The sequence below is a fragment of the Vipera ursinii genome (assembly GCF_947247035.1).
Source record: "Vipera ursinii genome assembly, chromosome: 11".
Classification (NCBI taxonomy): Eukaryota; Metazoa; Chordata; class Lepidosauria; order Squamata; family Viperidae; genus Vipera; species Vipera ursinii.
The window spans coordinates 14,083,679-14,102,810 of NC_139524.1; the positions used below are offsets into that span (position 1 = coordinate 14,083,679).

The 19,132-nt window shown below is 42.1% G+C and overlaps 1 protein-coding gene across 1 annotated transcript in view; it reads left to right on the forward strand.

Annotated features, from left to right (window-relative positions):
* The window catches only part of SHC4 (SHC adaptor protein 4), a 36,845-nt gene that overhangs the window by 7,542 nt on the left and 10,171 nt on the right, over positions 1-19,132 (forward strand). The window contains exons 2-6 of the mRNA XM_083371677.1: positions 5,388-5,458; positions 15,592-15,655; positions 16,893-17,012; positions 17,840-17,893; positions 18,411-18,462. Of these exons, the coding sequence (XP_083227803.1) occupies positions 5,388-5,458; positions 15,592-15,655; positions 16,893-17,012; positions 17,840-17,893; positions 18,411-18,462 (361 nt within the window). The remainder of the gene's footprint in view (positions 1-5,387; positions 5,459-15,591; positions 15,656-16,892; positions 17,013-17,839; positions 17,894-18,410; positions 18,463-19,132) is intronic.

The following is a 19,132-nucleotide window of genomic DNA, read 5'->3' on the forward strand; positions in this document are numbered from 1 at the left end:
CCTCATTATAATATTGGAATATTTGCCTAGATGAGGCACCTGTGACCATTCAGATGTGATAAACTCCCAGGATCCTTCACCATTGGCTGCACTTTCTGAGGATGCTGGGAACTGTAGTTCAGCAACAGCAGGGAAGCTGTAGGTCCCCTGAAACGCGAAACAATCAAGCACACAACAAGGCTACAACCCCTTATGTTACGTGATCCTGAAAGTAGGATCCTGACAATAAAGTGTTACCCATCTTCCTGTCGAGTGTCCAGGAAATGAGGAACTCCAGGCAGTTGAAATGAATGTAGGGGTTTATTGCAAGCTTAAGCTCTTTACAAGAATCTGAACTACTGACAGTCAAAGCAAATTGGTGGTAGATAAGAGTCAGTGGCATTCAAGGCGGGATGGATGTAGGTCTCTTGTTGGCTCCTACATCTTGGCCTCTTGGCCTACATCTTGGCCTACATCTTGGCCTCTCTCCTCTTCCATGGGTCCTTCTACGTTGTCTTGGCATCTGCTGACAGAGTCGATGGAATTCAAGGTGGGCTGAACTTAGGTCTCTTGTGGGCTCGAAGGGACTCAAGACTTATGATGCATTGACCCCTCCCTCAGGCTCATTTTGGTCATCTCCTACATCACCCACCCCTCCACCTTGGCCTTTTCCTCTTCCATGGGTTCTTCTATACTGTCTTGGCATATCCATAAGAGTCAATGGAATTCAAGGTGGGGTGGACTTGGATCTCTTGTGGTCTTGAAGTGACTTAAGACTGATGACACATTTGATCCCTCCCTCGGGCTCATTTTGGTCATCTCCTACACTTCCACAGACCTATTTACTTGTACTTCCCACCTCCTACCCCCGCCCTTGTGACTTCGCTAAGAAGCAGCATTTCGAAGCACCTGCCCTGGCCTTGTAGTGAAGACGGCATAAATAAAAGCTTTCCCACCCCACTGATAACCTCTCATGGGCATCCAATTGAATCTCTATGACTCAGAGCTTCTTGGACTCATCTATGATTCAGGAAGCAAAAAGATGGCTTTTAGCTCCCCCCTGTTGATTTGCTCGACTGTGCTGGATGCAAACGTTTAATTATAACATTGGGGCTGGAGAGTCGGGGAAGGCAGTAGGACCGGATGCTAGTATTTCCTGAGAGACCTTGGCAGATCTGAGTCTTATCAGAGGGGAAGAAAGGGGGGGGGAAGGTTAGCTTCTCCATCCTTTGTAATTACTCTTCGTGAGTCATGAGACTTGACCTCTGCGCAAAGGACTGGCAGTTGTGTTGAGAAGCCAGCTCTCTGACTAAGCAGCCAGCCTGCTGAACAGCTGTGGGAACTGTTAATCGTTCCCCGGAGAGATTTTAATACCCAAGGAAACTCAACATCCTGAAGTTCTTCCTTTGTCATTCGCATTGAACACGCTGCTGCAACCGTAGCATGGCCTTTCTCTTTAAATCTCAACGGTGGGGGTGGGTGGGTGGGTGGGATTTAGGAAGCAGAATAAAAGCCCTGAGGATTCCCCCCAAAAGAGTTTATCCCCTCCTGGCCTCCCCCAATTACGAGTCCCACGAAGCTGTAATAAAAGTACACGTGGTCCTCGGCTTACAACCGTTTGTTTAGTGACCATTGAAGTTACAACGGCACTGGAAAAAAGTGAGTTCTGACCGTTAAAGACCATTGCACCACCCCCAGGGTCATGTGACCAAAATTTGGACCCTAGGCAACTGACTCATATTTATGACGGTCACGGTGTCCCTTTTTGCGCCCTTCTGACAAGCGGAGTCAAGGGGGAGGGGGGAAAGCAGATTCGTTTAACAAACCGTGCTACTAACTGAACAACTGCAGTGATTCATTTAACGACTGTGGTGAGAAAGGTCATAAGATGGGGCAAAACTCCCTTCACACAGGTCTCACTTAGCAAGAGAATGTTGGGCTCGATTGGGGATTGCACTGTTTCTTCTGTTTCTAAAGTGGAAACGAAGCCACCTTGAAAATGAGTTTTGTTCACACATATGTGTGTGTGTGTGTGTGTCTTACTTTGAGAATAAAAGAAAATCCCTTTGTTGAGGACAACAAACAATCACGTTGCTACGTTCGGCCGTGAAACCTGGTTCACAACATTCAGCCCTGATGGTATTCCTGGAGAAGGGGAAAAGTACGACTTCTGGATAAGCCACGGATGACAGCTCCCCTGCTCAGTGCTGGTGGTCAAGCTTTGGAACTTTGCAAGATAGAATATGGAATAATAGAGTTGAAAGGGGCCTTGGAGGTCTTCTAGTCCAACCCTCTGCTCAAACAGGAGATCATTCCGGACAAACTGCCATCCAGTCTCTTCTCGAAAACGTCCAGGGATGGAGCACCTACAACTTCTGGAGGCAAGCTGTTCCACTGATTGTTTTCACGGTCAAGACATTTCTCCTTAGTTCTAGTTTGGATCCCTTTTTAATAATCTTCCACATGTTATTTTTTTCCCTCTTGCCCAGAACATTATTGGAGAATAAGTCGACCTTTCTGTGTCAAGTACTGGAAGACAGCCATCAAGTCAGCCCTAGTCCTTCTCTTTGTTAAACTAGATGTTAATTCGTTAGGCTAGAACAGGGGTAGGCAACCTCGGCTCTTTTATGACTCATGGACTTCAACTCCCAGAATTCCTGAGTCAGACAAATGGCTGTCCAGTCTCTTCTTAAAAACTTCCATTTTGGAGCATTCACCACTTCTGGAGGCAGGTTGTTCCACTGGTTAATTGTTCTCACTGTCAGGAAATTTCCCCTTAGTTCTAGGTTGCTTCTCTCCTTGGTTAGTTTCCATCCATTGCTTCTTGTCCTGCCTTCAGGTGCTTTGGAGAATAGCTTGACTCCCTCTTCTTTGGGGCAACTCCTGAGATATTGGAGCACTGCTATCATGTCACTCACCCCTTGTCCTTCTCTTCATTAGACTAGACATACCCAATTCCATCCACTGTTCCTTGTATGTTTTAGCCTCCAGTCCTCTGATCATTTTTGTTGCTCTTCTCTGCACTCTTTCCAGAGTCTCAACATCTTTTTTTACACTGTGGTGACCAAAACTGGGTGCCGTATTCCAAGTGTGGCCTGCACACGATTTTACCTTTACCTTCTCATTTCCTACCTAGACAATTGAGGCCTTCCCTACACAGCTAGGAGTATACAGTCATGAGTAGTCCAAAATGCTGAAGTCACTTGACGATCTCTTTCGAAACACTTTGTTCTTACCTTTTTTCCTTTCTCCAGCTTTTATGTAAATGTGGCCTTTACAGAATGTCTGATAAGAAGACCTCCAGTCAGGACCATTGATGGCAACCCCTTAGCAATGGTTTCTCTCCTCTCTCTCCCTACTTCCCCTCCCCCACAAGGCTTTGCTCAATTGAGCCTCCCACGCATATGTTGAGGGGAGCTTACTCACAGTCATCTGATCTCAGCCTGTGACTCACCTACTCCTCCGAATCTTTAGCCTTCATCAAGGGTGGCAAAACCGCAGCCAGCCGGTTTGCAAGATTACTGTTCATAAGGGGAGGGAGGCTTCAAAGCCCACAGGCGTTGAAAAAACACTGCCGCACACCCTTGCTTTTCAGAGCAGGGACCGTAAATGCTGATTAATGGATATCTAACCCTGAGGAGGATTTTCAAAGACTTGATTTGCAACATACATAAACCTCCAGGCCATTATCTTTTTCCTTCTTGTAACTGACTACTAATGGCTGAGAGTTACGGTAACTACAGCGTTGGCCATCAAATAAAATATATTAATCATCCTCCATGGATGATAATATATGATACATTATCATATATTATCATCTATATGATATATAGATAATAGAGGATAATCCATAGATGGTAATATATTATCGTCTTCCATCTTTCCCTCCTCAAATCATTCTTTTTCCTCCATGCTACCGGAAGTGCCAATTACTATTATATTGTAGCCTTTACATTATTAAGAAATGGCTAACGTTATCATAATTCCTCAGGATGGCTACTCAAAGTCCTTCACCCACAGTCTTGTAGGAGAGAGAGGATAAAAAGGACTTTAAATGTAATCACACAGGACAGACGAAAATATATTTCTTCAATTTGTGCCTTGGTATGTCATGTGGATCTAGTTACTGGCCAATTTATGGCTTATTTGTCATTGAACTCTTTTACCCCAGAGAAATGCCTCTGCTATTGTTCTCAGTAATTCATTCCGGGGCTGTGAGGAATTTATGGCAATCTATCTCAACCTCTGCAACTTTTAAGATATGTGGACCTCAACTCCCAGCATTCCCCAGCCACCCAGAGTTGAAATCCACACATCTTAAAATTCTCAAGGTTGACAACCACTGCTCTATGGTTTAAATGAGCACTTTTTAAAAAAAAGAATTATTGAACAAGATTTTATGGTCCATCATCTTTCAATGCAGCTTATTTATTTTTTTCCTGTATTTCTACTTTTGTGTCGCATTTGTATGGTGGAAGTAAGTTTTATCTATGTTACTGTAAGTCACATGGCATCTCAGGAGGCGGGTGGTGTGTCAGTTTGGGTAAATAAATATTTTTTTTGCCCAAATTAAACATCTTATACATGGGAGATTGTCCCAGTATTCTTTGAAGGGTTTAGAGCAGTGATGGTGAACGTTTTAGAGACCGAGTATCCAAAGTGCAACCCAAAACTCACTTATGTATAATCGGGTGTTGGGGGCATGGCCCACTGGGGGGGTGTGGCCAATTGGGTGGGCATGGCCAATTGGGTGGGCGTGGCTGCAGTGGTAAAGGCAGACTGGGTGGGACTAAAAAGTTCAATCAATCAATTCCAACTTTGCGAGATCTTTTTTTTCCCCACGAGAAGTTGAAATTGATTGAACCTTTTTTTTTGCATATGGCGGCAAGGGCCTAAAGCAAAAAGGTTTTATAAAACCCAGCTGAAGGCCTAGGACTGGAGTGATGGCGCACGTGCCCACAGAGAGGGCTCTGCATGCCAGCTGTGGCACGCATGCCATAGGTTCGCCACCACGGGTTTAGAGGTTGGATATTCCATCAAGAAAGGAAGGAATACAGTTCTTCCCAGTTTCATGATCTGGAGCCCAGTTTTCTCAGTCTAGATCAGGGGTAGGCAACCTTGGCTCTTTTTATGACTCGTGGACTTGAACTCCCAGAATTCCTGAGCCAGCTGGCTCCAGAATTCTGGGAGTTGAAGTCCACGAGTCATAAAAGAGCCAAGGTTACCTACCCCTGGTCTAGATAGAATCTTGTCTATTTGTGAAAAAAAGCTTTAAAAAAAACCAGGAAGTACTACCAGTGAACTGGTTGAAGTATCAACTACCATTTCGAAGAACGAGGTCTTCCGATCATTCTCTGTTTTTCCCATTTTTTTCAACTCTCTTTCTCTCTCTTTCTCTCAATATTTAGTATATGGGCTGCATCGAAGTGCTGCAGTCAATGAGGTCTTTGGATTTCGGCACCCGGACGCAAGTAACCAGGTAAGTTACAGCATCCTATTCAAACCCCCTCTATTTCTTTGCAGGCAGAAATATGGTTTATTTACTTCCTATTCCCCTGATCTGAAACATCAGATCTTTCCGGATTGATTTTCTTGGCTTTGTTCTGCTTTGAGTTGCAGTTCATCAGTCAATCAATGGAGTTTTGCTATTGATCATTTTGAATGGATGTTTTTCCTCTGTAGGATTTTATGCGGGTTGAGGGTATATTTTCTTTTTTTTCTTTTTTGTAAAATTATATTCATTATACATCGCTTTTAATTGTTACATCCCTGCTTGGGGATTGAATTGTTAATGAAAAGTTGGGAGTTATATGTAGGCAAATAAGTAAATACAGGGAGTGCAGAATTATTAGGCAAGTTGTATTTTTGAGGATTAATTTTATTATTGAACAACAACCATGTTCTCAATGAACCCAAAAAACTCATTAATATCAAAGCTGAATATTTTTGGAAGTAGTTTTTAGTTTGTTTTTAGTTATAGCTATTTTAGGGGGATATCTGTGTGTGCAGGTGACTATTACTGTGCATAATTATTAGGCAACTTAACAAAAAACAAATATATACCCATTTCAATTATTTATTTTTACCAGTGAAACCAATATAACATCTCAACATTCACAAATATATATTTCTGACATTCAAAAACATAACAAAAACAAATCAGTGACCAATATAGCCACCTTTCTTTGCAAGGACACTCAAAAGCCTGCCATCCATGGATTCTGTCAGTGTTTTGATCTGTTCACCATCAACATTGCGTGCAGCAGCAACCACAGCCTCCCAGACACTGTTCAGAGAGGTGTACTGTTTTCCCTCCTTGTAAATCTCACATTTGATGATGGACCACAGGTTCTCAATGGGGTTCAGATCAGGTGAACAAGGAGGCCATGTCATTAGATTTCCTGCTTTTATACCCTTTCTTGCCAGCCACGCTGTGGAGTACTTGGACGTGTGTGATGGAGCATTGTCCTGCATGAAAATCATGTTTTTCTTGAAGGATGCAGACTTCTTCCTGTACCACTGCTTGAAGAAGGTGTCTTCCAGAAACTGGCAGTAGGACTGGGAGTTGAGCTTGACTCCATCCTCAACCCGAAAAGGCCCCACAAGCTCATCTTTGATGATTCCAGCCCAAACCAGTACTCCACCTCCACCTTGCTGGCGTCTGAGTCGGACTGGAGCTCTCTGCCCTTTACCAATCCAGCCACGGGCCCATCCATCTGGCCCATCAAGACTCACTCTCATTTCATCAGTCCATAAAACCTTAGAAAAATCAGTCTTGAGATATTTCTTGGCCCAGTCTTGACGTTTCAGCTTGTGTGTCTTGTTCAGTGGTGGTCGTATTTCAGCCTTTCTTACCTTGGCCATGTCTCTGAGTATTGCACACCTTGTGCTTTTGGGCACTCCAGTGATGTTGCAGCTCTGAAATATGGCCAAACTGGTGGCAAGTGGCATCTTGGCAGCTGCACGCTTGACTTTTCTCAGTTCATGGGCAGTTATTTTGCGCCTTGGTTTCTCCACACGCTTCTTGCGACCCTGTTGACTATTTTGAATGAAACGCTTGATTGTTCGATGATCACGCTTCAGAAGCTTTGCAATTTTAAGAGTGCTGCATCCCTCTGCAAGATATCTCACTATTTTTGACTTTTCTGAGCCTGTCAAGTCCTTCTTTTGACCCATTTTGCCAAAGGAAAGGAAGTTGCCTAATAATTATGCACACCTGATACAGGGTGTTGATGTCATTAGACCACACCCCTTCTCATTACAGAGATGCACATCACCTAATATGCTTAATTGGTAGTAGGCTTTCGAGCCTATACAGCTTGGAGTAAGACAACATGCATAAAGAGGATGATGTGGTCAAAATACTCATTTGCCTAATAATTCTGCACTCCCTGTAAATCTAAACACTTATATACAGGAATAAAATTTTCTTCCAGTTCTTCACTGAGGTGTATTTTATTGACTTTCTCCCTGGATAATCTTCTAGTGTATTGTAACACATTCTGTGTAGAGTATTATGAATGAGCCTTAGGGCTTTTTTTCTCATAGAACGCTCAGAACGGAGTTCCGGCACCTTTTTTGGATAGAACCTTGTAGGGTAGGCAAGGCGGGTTGTATGACATGTGTGAGTTCCAGCACCTTTTTCTTTTACAAAAAAAGCACTGATGAGCCTTATCTGTTTTTCAATGTTTTTCTAATTTAAAAATTTCCTTTTTCTTAGGATGTTCACAAATTTAGCCCCGTTTGTGCTCTGTATAAGACTAATACAACATAAAAAAAAAATCCTGTTAAGAATGTAATCAAATGCTTTCATTTTACATAAAACATGTTGGTTTAATTATAACTGCATTTCATATTTTATTAAACTGCTCTTGGGCTGAAAAAAGCAGCTTGCAGGAACTAATTTTTAATTTATCAATAGCACGACAAAATAACATAAATAAAACGGTATCCCTGTCCTTATCTGAGTTCAGGCTAATATCTAATAGTTAGCAAAATAAATGCATTACCCAGTTATCTGAAGCAGGACAGATATGTAGAATAACTATTGAAGGCAGAAGCTTCAATGAACACTATATTGCATGGGGCGCATTACCACCCCACAAAAAAAAATCTAGCTTTAAAGTTGCCCAACCAATTACAAGCAATTAGTGAAACACTGCTAGCAATAGTATTCCCTCCAGTAGTTGTAAGCCTAAGTTTTGCATTCAAGTTCTCATCCATGGGGATGACGCAGAACCAACCCTAACATTAGGTTCAATTACAGTTGTAATTGTCCATGATTTACCTGTCTGCAGGTAGAGTTGGTTCAAAGCTAAAGTTTTGATGAACACGAGGCCGTTTGGCTGGCTTTGCTTTTCTGCAAAGACTCTGAAATATTCTTTGCCTAAGAATTTGAAAATCAGCCTCGCATGATTAAAAATGTCCCCTGTTTTATCTCCATACTAGTGACTGAATTGCTGGGAGATGGAGACTGGGCTTTGATAGTTGGCATTAAGTAAGCATCGTATTCTGGTGCCCCTAATGTCAGACTTGTACTCGGCAGCCAGCAAAGAGCCCAAGGCTAGAAATTATTTCACTCATATACTGGTCATTGTTAATATCGTGTCTGCCACATGAATATTTCAAAACCACAGCAGGAAGCAGTCAAGACAACTCAGAGTTGCCCAAGGGCTATTTAAGCAAAAACTATATTGTGCTGAAATCTCATCTTGAGAACTTTCTGAATTTCATTGAATTATGTACAGTACTGCAAGGAGAACTGTTGACATTATAGCCTTTACAGAAAGCTGTGTGACTTAAGTTGTTTCCTTATTACACTTGGCGTTGTTTGAAGCTTCACGTTGTGTTTCATGGCACGTCTTTAGGGTGGAATCTTCTGTATGATCCAGTTAGCTCAGTTGCTTCATCGCTCAGCCCTAGTGTGTCTTAACCATGATTTGCTGAATAAACCAAGTTACCTAGAATGGTGCAACATTAAGCCAAAACCCAGATATGCAATGGGCTACCCTGAAAGCTTGAGATAATTTAGAAAGTATTTATTTATTTATTTATTTATTTTATTATTTATTTATTTATTTATTTATTTATTTATTTATTTATTTATTTATTTATTTATTCAATTTATATACCGCCCTTCTCCCATAGGACTCAGGGCAGTTCACAAGGTTTTTTAAAAAAACAATACAACAATTACAAAACTTAAAATCAATTAAAAAGATTATATAGACCTTGCAATAAAACTCCAGTTAAAATACAGTTAAAAAGTAAAGGATAGAAACAAAAGATTTTGATTTGATTCCCTTTAGAATTAAATGTGGTTAAGACAGTCATTCTTCGGTCAAATCTTCATTTTCTTCCCTTTTGTCAAGTTAACAACTACAATTTGCTAACGGTGTTTTCTTGAACCCTCTCCATCTTATAGCCTCCAACTGAGGGTTTATGTAGTTCTTGTCAAAGGAATATTTACATCTGTGCTATACTACATTGCGTATGTGGAATATGACATTAGAAGCATTCTAAATTATGCAGCGTTTTAACGCTATGCAGAAGAATGTGTCATGTTTATTTTAGTGTTTGGTATTTCACTGTTTAAAACAACTTAATGATGAGCATTAATTGTATCTATCAAATGCTTCTGTCTCTGAGATAGAGCATTCCATTAAGGCTGCATTAAGATGGCATAAGCAGGAGCTTTTAACAGTGCAAACTTTTAACAATTCCTTTTTAAATATCTTGCTCAAGTTTCAGCTTTTAATGCAAAAGCCTGTTTTAATAACTGGGCACGGTCTCACTTGTCTCAAAATACAAAAGAAATGCATCTCTTCACCATCACCCACCCCCATTTTCCTTAGCTATACCTTTGCTCCTATTTGGCAAAGGTATCCAAAGATATTTGCACTGTCTGGTGCGAAGAATCGGTACCCTACATTACGTTAAGCTGATTCATTCCTCATGCCTATGCATAAGAATCCAGTCAACTAATGGTCAGCACTAAATTGGTACTAGATAAGGATCAGTGGAATTCAAGAGGGATTGGACTTAGACTTTTGTGGGAACATAAAGACTCTAGGCTGATTCCCCTCTTGACTCCACCCCCATCTCTGCCTGTCTTCCTCCTACATCAGACATGTCAAACACAAGGCCCGGGGGCCGGATCCGGCCCGTGAAGTGGTTTCATGTGGCCCGTGAAGCCATCCTGGAAACAGTGAGGGAATGGCCCCCACTGCCTTGGCCCTGGCCCAGAGACCCTCCTCCTGCCAGAGACCCTCAGATCTGTCCCACTCCTGCCCAGGCCCCCATAGGCACCCTTGATGCGAACGATGTAGAGCTGGCCACGCCCACCCAGTAGGCCACACCCACCCGGCCCCCTGAGGGCAACCGTAATGCTGATGCAGCCCTCAATGAAATTGAGTTTGACACCCCTGTCCTACATGTACCACTTGTTTAACAGGATATCAGAATGTACACTGGAATACTTTCTGTTTGGACCTTGGAAGATGCAGTTGAATGGCTTTTTCATCCAATCTCCTGAAGACATTGAATCAGATAGAATATTTCTTGGGATGGAAGGCATCTAGAGCAGGGGTCTGCAACCTTGTCATCTTTAAGACTTGTGGACTTCAGCTCCCAGAATTCCTCAGCCAGCTGACAAGGTTGCAGACCCCTGATCTAGAGGATGTAACCCTCTAGATGTGGTTGGACCCCATGTCCCATTGCCTATCATATAGCCATGCAGGCAAGGGCCGTGTTTGCAGTCATACTCCAACTATCACGGACAACCACTTCATGAATGAATTGGAGAGCTTCACACATCAGACTAAGCCATGAGATTTATGGGCCTAGACACAATTGGCTGTGTTGGTATAACCTGTTAAGCTATAACAGTTATTATAAATCATAGTGGCTAAGTACATACCTTGTGTTAAAGCATAAGCCACAGTTCCCAACGTGTAATGGTTGGGTAGCCAAGCATGATGTATGGAATAAGTTATGTGATTGCTGCAAGCGAGTTCACCCCTAGGTATCTGAGAGAGCAACTCTCCAGTCAGAGTTTTTGTAAAAGAGGAAGAATAATGGTGGAATTACTCCGTGTTCCTCAGAAGAACATAGACTTGTCTTCATGGAGTGAACATTCAACTGTTCCATATTTGTTAGGAGACTTTTGTTAATTGCACCTGGCAGCTGCAACCCTGAGAAGCAAGCTAGCATGAGACTGCTTCAACCGACTTTCCCCATTTTTAAAAACATTTTTCTAAGGTTTTAATTTACACATTTCCAAAAGGGAGCCAGAACAATCAAAAACATAAACCCATGTGCTTGGGTTTTGCCCGAGATACAAGCATTAATAAGCAGCCTGCCTTTTCTGGAGTTAGATGACTGCGTTCTACTCTGTGGGATTATATTAAACAGCCTTGGTTCCGCAGTAAATATCCTATTTTTTCGGGGGGGGGGGCCCTCTGTGGTCAAATGAGAATCTTGGGAATATTATATTAAGACTGGATTCAAACATCACGTGGAACCATGTGCTATATGGTTACCATGTGCTATATGGTAACCCTGCAATTTTTACTCATGATTTTATAACTTTGCATGAACTATCAATATGGGATTGAAGACAATGCAAACTAAACTGGAATTAGGCCACTCATTAAGCCATAGAACATTGCTTTCATGCCAAAATGGCTGAGTTCCAAACACTTGCTAAACTACACACACAGGTTGGGTTTACAGAATGCATACAGCAGACTTTTTAACCAACCGTTGTTGATTAAACCTTTGGTTGTGTTCAAACCACAGTGCCCAGGTGGGCACAAAGCCGAAAACAATCCTCGTGGCAAAATTGCTTGATGAGTGACCCCAATCTTGGCTTAATATGATGTATGAACCCAGGTCTAAATCTTGGAAATGGCCAGAGAAGATGACTTGAAATAGGAGGCTTCTGAAATTGCAGAACCAATTCAGCCAGACAGCTTTGTCTCAATGGCTAAACATTCAACTTTGTTACTGCCATACAATCCCTTTCTGTTCTGTGGGTAAAAGACAGGACCTCTGATGCTTAAAAGCTCAACTTCAAGAGCATTCTTACTCCTTGACATCAGCCCACGTTCTTTGCTCTCAGCTGAATTTGGCAAAACAATAAACAAAGTAATGCAGTGTTGTTGCTGAGTTGCTTCTCCACCAGTGAACAAAGCTAGACTCTCCACTGTCTGGAGGCACACAATCCTGGAGGGAGGGGGGAGGCACTGTGGGAGAGAAATTCCTTGACATCCAAGAGGTGTCCAATGGGTTTTTGGTGTTTTGGCACAAAGAAGGTCCCAGTTTCTCAATTAGGCAGACTAGAATTCTTTTCCCCAGCCTGGTATCTTCTGAAGCAGGGTTCTCCAACCTTGGCAACTTTTAAGACTTGTGGTCTTCAACTCCCAGAATTTCTCAGCCAGCTATGCTGAGCTGTGTTGGCTGAGGAATTCTGGGAGCTGAAGTCCACAAGTCTTACAGTTGCCAAGCTTGGAGAACCCCTGTCCTAGAGAGTTTAACAAAAAGCAACATGCATCTACATTTTAACATTCAGTTTACATACGGTAAGTTGGAGAACTTGCTCATCTTGAGGTGAAGTGTCCTATTCCATTTGTTTGTTTTAGCAAAATATTGGTGTGTGGTGTCACAGTTTATGAATGAGAGGTGGCTTCAAACATGGCAAAGTAAAATGGACGCACGCAGCGTACGATATTGAATGAACTTTTTCTGGGAAGTTTGGTATGCATCTCTGCTGCCTTTTGATTTCCATTTTAAAAAAAAAATCGGAAAAGATGCTGCTGACTCAAATTTCCTGCTAGAGAAAGCCACCTGTCAAATCCAAGTTAGATAGCGTGTCATAACATGGCTATTATTTTTCTTCTTATTGCTGTTCATTGAGTTTGGGTGTCATCCATGATCTGGTCTCTTCTGTTTCTTGTTTAGGAAACCTTCTGGATTCTGAAATCTCATTGGCCGTCGTTCATAGTTGTAATATTTATTTATTTTGGCAACCAGAAATGTAATGAACTTCACCACAAGCCTGTACACCAAGCCATGGTCACGTCATTTTTGAAAATAAATGGCAGAGGACAAAGTGTTGGCTTGTAAGCCGCCCTGAGTCTTCGGAGAAGGGCGGGATATAAATGGAATTAAAATAAAATAAAAATAAATAAATTTGTGCATTGTATCTGGTGTTTCCACAGTAGGGATTCCAGAAAATCAAAATGGCAGCTGCAACCTTGAAGCCCTGCCCTCATCTTGCATGTGTCCCATGCAAGAGAGTGGTTAGACTTTAATCATGTAGTCACAGCCGCCATCTTGATTCTTATTTTATTTCTCTCTGGAAACCATCCTGCACTGTTGAACTGGGGAGTTTTTAGTGGTTGCTTAGCCTGTTGTATGTTTCCCACCAGTATAATTTGTAACCCATGCTTAATTCTTTTACACATTGGGTGAATCCACCTAATATGACACTGTCTTTAATTTAATACAGTGTCTGAGTTCCATCTATCCAACAGATCATGAGTTGGTTAATGATTCTTTGATGCTTTTGAATGTTGGAGAAGACACTTGGGACTCCCTTGGGACAGCAGGGGGACCAAATCAATCCATCCTGAGGGGAATCAACCCTTGACCGTTCCTTGGAAGGACAGATACTGAAGCTGAGGCTCAAATACTTTGGTCACAAAACGAGAGGGGAGGACTCCTTGGGAAACGCCCTGATGTTGGGAAAGATGGAAGGCGAAAGGAGAAAGGGGACGACAGAGGACGGGAGGGTTAGATAGGGTTACTGATGCAATTTGGACAAACTCCGGGAGACAGTGGAGGACAAGGTGGCCCAGTGTGCTCTGGCCCATGGGGTCACAAATAGTCGGGCATGGCTTAGTGACTGAACAACAACACAACAGCAACAAAGATTCTTCAGTGTTTAGCAAGCAATGTTCTATTGGAAAAGCAATTTTCTCTTGGACAACAGCAAGAAACATTTGGGAGCCATTTTTTTTTAAACCCTGCAGAGAGTGGAAAATTACTGAGCGGGATAGCAGTTCCCAAAATTCTGATATTTTCCTCCTCTCAAGAATGAGAATCCTTGTCCTGGGGTTACTCATTCTACCCAGTGGGCTTTGGACGAAGCAACCAAGCATTCATCCTTTGCCAAATGTTAGTTGCCTGTGCGTTCTCCTCTTTTTCATTCAGCCTCTCTCTTCCAGTCACTACTGGGCTCCTGGATGGGTTTGATGAGGTTTTTTTTTAAAAAAAACCTTAATAAAGGCCAATTTAATTGCTGAAGAATCTGGCAAGGCTTTTTTCTCTCATTAGCTGTTTATGGGATGGGAGTGAGTGAAGCTGCGCTCCATCGCAATGAATGCATTTATTTACATGCTGCTGTCTTCCTAAGAGCACCTGAGAGATGTGGCCGTGTAATAATAAAATCCATATAATTGCATCAGTTAAAAAAAGCAAGGATATAATCCTGTTTTTTTAAAGCAGTAGGAAAATATATTCGGTGTTTAAACCTATTAGCCGGGTAAGGTCATCCAGATAAGGAGTGCTGGAGTGCTAGCTCTGTTGTTATTCTGAGATTTACATCAAGAGGAACTTAAAATTCTGAAAGGGCCCCTCCCTTCACTTTGATGTTACCCAGAAGGATGAAGGGGCTCTTTTGAGACACTTTCATCATGCCTTCCCCTTCAGACCCAGATCTCATTTGTCCATTCTCCACCTCTTCTCCTGTCTCCCAAGGGCATCCGACATACCATTACAAAACCAATGATGGATGGATGGATGGATAGATGATGATGATGATGATGATGATAGTAATAGTAATTATAGTACTAATAAAATTGGAACGGACCTTGGAGGTCATCTATAGATAGACAGACAGACAGACAGATAGGTAGGTAGATAGATAGAGATGGATGGGTGGGTGGGTGGATGGGGATAGATTGATGGATGGGGTGGATGGATAGGGAGGGAGGGAGGGATAGATTGCAGATAAGTAAATGATAGATAGATAGATAGATAGATAGATAGATAGATAGATAGATAGATAGATAGATATGGATGGATTGATGGGTGGGTGGGTGGGTGGGGATGGATTGATGGATGGGATGGGTGGGTGGGTGGATGGGAAGGGAGGGATGGAGGGGGGGATAGATGGCAGATAAAATAGATGGCAGATAGATAGCTGATAACTAACCCTGGGCCAGCTTCTTTTTCTTTCTCATCCAAAGCCACCTCCCAGGATGACTGTGGGGCACATTTGGAAGAAGTGTTGTATATGTTGCTTTCAGCTGTTGGAGAAAAGATGGTCTAGAACATCTGGAAGCACCAGGTTGGGGGTGGTTGTGCAACATCAATAATGGAGGAACCCCCCTAATGAAGCAAAGCAAGGCAGCTGATCTGTGATGATCATGTGCACCCTTGACTCTACATACAACGCATTATCTAGAACCACAAACCATTTAAGTCACAGAAAGAAAGACACATCTGGAGTTCTATTCAATGCTGTGTGCATCCTGAATTGACGGTTTCTCTCTCCCACGTTTCTGATGTAAATCCTTTTCCATTTTTGCTTTTGTTTTTTTTCCCCAGGGAAGCAATAAGTCGTCTGTGTGAAGCTGTGCCAGGAATACACGGGAACACCAAAAAAAGGAAGGTAAATCTACCTTTGATGGCCAACTAAGCTTCTTTGAAGGAATGAACTCCCTCTGGGCCTTAAGAGGTTTGCCTTTTACTTGAAGCATCAACACATACAAAATATATCTACGTGTCTTAGGGAACCCTCATATAGCCCTCATATTCGTACAGAGAAGAGCAACAAAGATGGTCTGGAGGCTAAAACCTACAAGGAATGGTTGCTGGAATTGGGTATGTCTAGTCTAATGACACGGTGGCTCAGTGGGTTGGGACGCTGAGCTTGTCGATCAGATGGTCGGCAGTTTGGCGGGTCGAATCCTGAGTGCCGCGTAACAGAGTGAGCGCCTGTTACTCGTCCCAGCTTCTGCCAACCTAGCAGTTCGAAAGCACGTAAAAATGCAAGTAGAAAAATAGGGACGACTACGGTGGGAAGGTAACAGCGTTCCGTGCGCCTTTGGCATCTAGTCATGCCGGCCACATGACCACGGAGACGTCCTGGGACAAGCGCTGGCTCTCCGGCTTTGAAACGGAGATGAGCACCGGCCCCTAGAGTTGGAAATGACTAGCACACATGTGCGGGGGAACCTTTACCTTTACCTTTAGTCTAATGAAGAGAAAGGCGAGGGGTGACATGATAGCAGTCTTCCAATATTTGAGGGCCTGTCATAGAGAAGAGGGAGTCAAGCTATTCTCCAAAGCGCCTGAAGGCAGGACAAGAAGCAACGGATGGAAACTAACCAAAGAGAGAAGCAACCTAGAACTAAGGAGAAATTTTCTGACAGTTAGACCAATTAATTAGTGGAACAACCTGCCTCCAGAAGCTCTGAATGCTCCAACATTGGAAGTTTTTAAGAAGAAACTGGACAGCCTTTTGTCAGATATGGTATGGGGTTTCCTGCCTGAGCAGGGGGTTGGACTAGATGACCTCCAAGGTCCCTTCCAACATTACGATGATGATGATGATGATGATGATGATGAATTAATGGAAATTAACAAGTGTTGTCCCATTAGCATGGAGTACCATTTTAAAGCTAATTAGAAACTTTGCAAATGCCTCTGGATTCTCTAGCATTGTCCACTTAGGGCAGGGGTCTTCAAACTTGGCCCTTTTATGACTTGTGGACTTCAACTCCCAGAATTCCTCAGCCCCATGACATTCCTGGCAGGAACCTTGTAACAAACATCTGCCAATGAAACCATTAATCTCCTTAGGTGAAATATGAAATAAGAAACCAACATTCTGCTTGTCTTTACAGCCTCCAGCTAAATTTCTTTCTCCTGTGCTTGGCAAAAGCAATCTTCAGTTTTCTGGCACACATATAAAACTGACCATCTCAACAACCAATCTTACTTTGTGGAACACCGACAGCCAGCAGGTAGGGTTGGTCCTTGAGGTGCTGATCCAAGCAGCAAAGGCTGCAGATCTAGCGTTTTGTCATAAATATTTTGCTTTTGAATTCCATCTGTTGTCATACCGTAACCAAGTGAGTTATTATTATTTTTCCTAACCGTATCCTTGAGTCAATGTTGACTCAATCCTGGCGACAGTCTGAACTGGTCCCTGCGGTTTGGAGGCAAGGCTTTTCCAGCTGTGATTGCCATTACCTGCTTCCTAGGGCTAAGCGAGACTGGCTGGCCCAAGGTCAGCCAGCTGGCTTTGTGCTTCAGATAACACTAGAACTCACAGTCTCCCAGTTTCTCATCCAGTGCCTTAACCACTACACCAGAGTTTCCCAACCTGGGGGTGCGAGACGATATTCCAGGGGGGTGCCAAAACGTGGGTTTAGAAGTTTCAAAATTATAGTGTATTTGCACAATTCATTTTGAACTTTTGTAAGGGGTGCGAGAGTATATCGGAAGCATTCTAGGGTTGCAGGGTATAGAAACGGTTGGGAACCACTTCACTACACCAAGCACTTGGCTCTTTGGCAAGGGATTAGGTGCATCCCTGTAATATCTTTCAGGGTGCACAAAAGGAGACCTGGGAATTTATATGACACCCAGAAGCTGGGGATGTGAGTTAGAGGAAATTTGTCTATTCTAAGCATGTGGGCTTTTGGGTGCTTCTATCTGACTGGCTCCATTGGTCTGTATGCAGAATTTATGAATTGTCAATATGCTGACTTTTGCAGAGATAATTTACCAATCGTTTCTGGATGAGCTGTACATGGACACCACCTATTTTTTTCTTTTTCCTTCTCAGATTATTGCAAACCATCATATGCAGTCCATTTCATTTGCCTCTGGGGGGGATCCAGTAAGTATAGAAGTTTCAATTTAAGAACATTGTTGGAAGTAAAACACAATTGTGAATGAATGGTAAATCAGAACCAGTGGCATCATATTAGGAATAGAGTTCAATGATAGAATATTGAGGAAATTATGCTTAGAATGAAAAACACTTATCACTCGAAAATGCCATCATCCTCTTGTTTTAATTTTTTGTTATCTTCTTACAAACCTCCTTTTTTTTTGACCACTTAAACCTAGCAGTCAAGTGAGGTGGTTATTTAGAAACATAAAATAATATTCATATTTAAAAAGACTTATTCCTTTTGTTTTATGTGTGTTTTAGGAAAATTATGCTTAGAATGAAAAACACTTATCACTCGAAAATGCCATCATCCTCTTGTTTTAATTTTTTGTTATCTTCTTACAAACCTCCTTTTTTTTGACCACTTAAACCTAGCAGTCAAGTGAGGTGGTTATTTAGAAACATAAAATAATATTCATATTAAAAAAGACTTATTCCTTTTGTTTTATGTGTATTTTAGGATACTACAGATTATGTCGCCTATGTTGCTAAGGATCCTGTTAATCAAAGAGGTAAAGCCAATAATTTCTTGAGAAAAATCTGGGGATGAGTGTGCCTTTTCACTGGAATTTTTTTTTTAATCTTCTCTATCTTTACATCCCGGATATGAATTACATGGGTTTTCTTATTAAAAAAAACAACAACCCCCCCTGAAGTTTTATTTATTTGCAGTCCTTTTTCTTAATTTATTGTTATAAAAGTGCCCTCTGATGGTTAAGATGAGGAAGTGTGGCTAGGAACGAATAAAGTCTTGATCAAATTTCAACACGACATTCTTCACTTGCCAGGAATTAGCAAAATTAGGCAAACTATCAACATGTGATTTTTGCAAGCCAGAGGTATGATGGAACAGGTAATCCTCAACTTACAACCCCAACTGAGCTCACAATTTCTCTCGTTAAGTGAAACATTTGTTAAGTGAATTTTTGCCCGATTTTACGAGTTTTCTTGCCACAGTTGTTAAAAATGGTTGTTAAGTAAATCTGGCCCCTTTGACATTGCTGGTCAGATGTTTGCAAAAGGGGGAATCACATGATCCCGGGACATTGCAGCCGTCGTAAATATGAGTCAGTGGCCATTTATAATGGTCATAAGTCACTTTTTTCAGTGCCGTTGTAACTTCGAATGATCACTGAATGAACGGTTATAAGGAGAGGACTGTATCTGGAACTTTCTGCGCTG